Genomic DNA, 4,339 nt, shown 5'->3' on the forward strand with positions numbered 1-4,339 from the left:
TAACTCCCCAGACTCCAACCCCCTTGATTATTATGCATGAGACACAGTTGAGCAAGAGACCAACAAAACTCCTTGTAACACTAAAGGTGAAATGAAGGCAAGGATTATGGCAGCATTCACCAACTTAAACAAGGAGACTGTCCAGAAGAGTTGCAGGAGATTCCGAAGCTGTCTGGAGGCTGTGGTTGAAGCCAATGGTGATTTTATTGAATAAATTCACTGTTTAATATTTCAAGATATTTTTATGTAGTTTTGGTAAATATATCTGTTTAAAATGAGATGTCATACATATATATCATACATACTTCTGAAACACACATCCACTTATATATGAACATGCATGCAAGTATACATGCTTACATAATTGTATGCATCCATACACACACACACACATCACTTGTTTGGAGGTATGACTTGGTAACATGTACTGTCATCATCATCATCATCATTTAACGTCCACTTTCCATGCTGGCATAGTGTTGGATGGTTTGACAGGAGCTAGCAAACTGGAAAGCTGCTCCAGACCCCATTGTCTGTTTTGGCATGATTTCTACAGCTGGGTGCCCTTCCTAACACCAGTCACCTTACAAAGTGTACTGGATGCTTTTCACATGGTACCAGTACCAACAGATACAAAAAAAAAAGTTGTTTTAGGTACCTATGCAGGTGTGTACAGACATAGATACTCTCTTAATCTTCCATGTGGCACATTGAGGATGTAACACCTAGAGAGTGAGTGAGAGTTGTATTAGCATGCAGCTGGTAATAATTTCCATATGAACTGACTGGAGGAGTAGGAAATGAAGTGTGTTGCTCAAAGAGTCAATGTGTCACCTCTGTATGTGTGTGTGTGTGAAGGTACGTGGCTTAGTGGTTAGGGTTATTGCACTCACATTCTAGCAATTGTGGTTCGATTCCTGGACTGAGTAATGCATTGTGCTTTTGAGCAGAACACTTCATTTCACATTGCTCCAGTCCACTCAACCATAACCCTGTGATGGGCTTCTGATTTGGGATAATGTTGGCCTGCTCACCCAGCCAACAAATTTCACTCACAAGGTATTCATCTACCTGTGGCTATAGTAGAAAAACTTACCCAAGGTGTCGTGTTGGATAGAATGCCTTATGGTATTTAACTATCTGTAATCCAGGTTCAAATTCTGTTGAGGTCAATTTTATCTTTTATCCTTGCAGAGTTGTTAAAAAAAATACAAGCCTAGAGCAGAAGATTGACGGAATGATAAGAACGTCAGACCAGATGCCTTGCGTTGTTTGTTGCATCTCTTTACATTCTGAGTTCAAATCTCACCATGGCCAACTTGGTGGTAGATTTAATCCATAGCCTGGTTTATCACATGCACCTGGACCCTTGGGTGCCTTTAGCAGAGCCCATTCCATTGCAAGTATTTGGGCCTGGTTTCTAGTTTGAGGGTTCATTCCTCCTTCTCTCACTAGTTTCAGAAGCCCTGCAAAGGGTCATTGTTTTCTCTTTAAAACAATAGCTCTCAACCATTTTTTTGCCTATGGACCTCATTGGTTCCTATTTTACTCTATGGGACCCCATAGCCATTTAAAAAATCCCATTATATTTTTATAATCAAATATCTTTTGGGAACATTTTTTGGGGAAAAAACTACATATTTACCATCATAGGATAATTTTAATTATATGATAATTTAGATAAAATCTAAATTTTATCTCCATTTTCTTCATTTCTTTCATCAGCTTGTCATGATTGAAAAAGAGAACCAAATCTGTGTTCTGTATGGCAGTCAAACTGGTACAGCTCAAGAAGTCGCTGAACAAATCGGACGGGATGCAAAGAAACGACATTTCTCGACAAAAGTTCTTCCTTTGGATGCATACCCCCTGGTAAGATTTTGTTAATGCTTCCCACTACATTGTTTCAGGTTCAGTTCCACTGTGTAGTACTTTGGGCTAGCATATGCTACTATAGCCCTGGGCTGGTCAAAGCCTTGTGAGTGGATTTGGTTGACAGAAACAGAAAAGACCACCCAGGGTCAAGAAAAGTAGAAAAAATCATCAAGGGCTTATTCTCCATAAGGAGCAAAAGGCTTAAGTAATTCGTTATCACTGATACTAATTTCAGCTGAGTAGATTGAAACAATACTAAACAAAGTGTTTTGCTAAAGTACAGAATATGCTGCCTGATTTTAGAATTGAACCCACAATTTAATGATTATCAGCCCAACACTGTAACCATTAGGCCACATGGTGATCCATATAAGCTATTAATTGCTTAACTATTAATTCCCCTCAGACAGTTGATTGATAGCTCAGTCGTTCTTATTCATTTACAACTTGTGACTGGTCCCAGTGAAATATGAAAAGTTCTTTATGGTCTCTTTTGCAGGCCAATTTAATTCATCAGCGCTTGGTTGTATTTGTCTGTGCCACAACTGGAAATGGTGATCCACCAGATAACATGAAGGTAAGCTGATATTTCTGTTCCATCATTGAAATAGTTTGTTGTCGTATCATGCAAATTCATTCCCCATCTCAGTCACATCACTTAGATACACCACCTCTGTGCCATATCACTCAAAAGCACTCACTTTCTGCTATATCACTTAAATAAACTCCTCTCTCCCTCTCTCTACTATATCATATAAATATCAATCACACACACACACTCTCTCTCTCTGTCACTATGATATCACTCCCCTCCCTGACATTTCACTCAAATGCATCCTGCCTTTTAAGTAAATCTTTAATTCTGTTAGTTTCCTAACCAAACATTGTCATTTAGTTCTGTTCCAATTTATTCCAGACATTTTGGAAATTTATTTTGAAAAAGAGTTTGCCTTCAAATTCTTTGAGTCTTTTAAATTATGCTGTTCTGGGACTGGGAGATTCCTCATACCAAAAGTGAGTATCTGTGGTTAGTTATTTGTTCACTGTGTATGTCTGCATGAGATTGTGTGTGTGTGTGTTGGTGTGTGCCTGAGTGTGTGAGTTTTGGCATATGTGTGTGCAAGTCCTTGTATATGTGTGTGTGTATGTGCAAGTCCTCATATATATGTGTGTGGTTGTGTCAGATGTGAATGTGTGTGCACGTGTGTGTGTTGGCATCTAAATTTTAATGCATATATGTGTCTGTGAATATGAATATATGGCTGTGTATATGAATATCCAAGTGAGTGTATGGTGTTGTTTTGCATTTATAATAAAATAAATATATACAAATTATAAAAATAGTAAAAAAAAAATATACAGTACAGTGCTGTTTCTATTTTGTAGATTTTCACCTATTGCAGGGTGTTTTGGAATGTAACACCTGCGATAGTCGAGGGATTACTGTATAGAAATTTTAACCACAAAATCTTACATGGACTCCCAAGGGTCATATGAACCCTGGTTGAGAACCATTGATGTATATGGACCCCTTTGATTCCATTTTTATTCACAGCTATTCAATGTTTAAAAAAGTCCTATTGTATTTTTACAATTAAATATTATTAGGAATTGTATAAAAATAATTATTAAAATATTTTGTGCATCGTTGAAGTATAACTAATTTATTGCAGATAAATTTTAGCAACAAAATCTTGTATGGACCCCACCAAGGGCCATTTGGGCTTTTGCTGAGAACCACTAATTTAAAAGAATAAATACTTGTTTTGCTTTAGATACAATGTCATTGGAAAGAAATTATTTCGTCGTCTTGAACAACTTGGAGGAGAACCAATCCAGCCAGTTGGTCTGGGAGATGACCAGCATGAACTAGGGTTAGTATCAATTCTAATTTATATAACCAGCATGAACTAGAGTTGTTGTTGATGTTGTTTCACCCAGGACAGATCTCATGAAGCAGAACTATAATCAAATCATTCCAGCCATGACCATCTCATCATGTATATGGAATTACTTATCCATGGCCTTCGTTCTTTAAGACGGTAAGGTTTGATTTGAGAGGGAGATTTTGTGACCATAAAGAGCCTTTGTCTTCCATGCTGGCATGAGTTGGAAGGTTTGACAGGAGCTGGCCAGGTGGAAGACTACCCCAGGCGACTGTGCCAGTTTTGGTAGGGTTTTTACGGCTGGATGCGCTCTTCCTAACACCAACCACCCTGCAGAGTGGACTGAGTGCTTTTTATCTGGCACCATCACAGGCGAGGTCAGTTTTGGCATGGCTTTTACAGCTGGATGCCCTTCCAAATGCCAACCACTTCATAGTGTGGACAGGATGCTTTTTCTGTGTACATATAGATATCTTTGTGTGTCTCTGTGTGTGTGTGTGTATGTACACACACACATATATATATATAGAGAGAGAAGGGGGATGTGTATGCATGTGTGTGTGTATGTATATATATAT

General features: G+C 38.3%; 1 protein-coding gene across 3 annotated transcripts in view; it reads left to right on the forward strand.

Moving 5' to 3' along the window:
• The window catches only part of LOC106873710 (NADPH-dependent diflavin oxidoreductase 1), a 15,498-nt gene that overhangs the window by 1,063 nt on the left and 10,096 nt on the right, over positions 1-4,339 (forward strand). The window contains exons 1-5 of one of the 3 annotated variants that reach the window (XM_052975350.1): positions 178-197; positions 1,726-1,872; positions 2,375-2,452; positions 2,792-2,889; positions 3,651-3,749. In XM_052975350.1, the coding sequence (XP_052831310.1) occupies positions 195-197; positions 1,726-1,872; positions 2,375-2,452; positions 2,792-2,889; positions 3,651-3,749 (425 nt within the window). In that variant the 5' untranslated portion in view covers positions 178-194. Of the gene's footprint in view, positions 1-177; positions 198-235; positions 256-1,725; positions 1,873-2,374; positions 2,453-2,791; positions 2,890-3,650; positions 3,750-4,339 lie in introns of those variants that run through there. The other 2 variants (XM_014921296.1, XM_014921223.2) reach the window with 2 other exon arrangements.

Source organism: Octopus bimaculoides, chromosome 21 (genome assembly GCF_001194135.2).
Source record: "Octopus bimaculoides isolate UCB-OBI-ISO-001 chromosome 21, ASM119413v2, whole genome shotgun sequence".
Taxonomy (NCBI): Eukaryota; Metazoa; Mollusca; class Cephalopoda; order Octopoda; family Octopodidae; genus Octopus; species Octopus bimaculoides.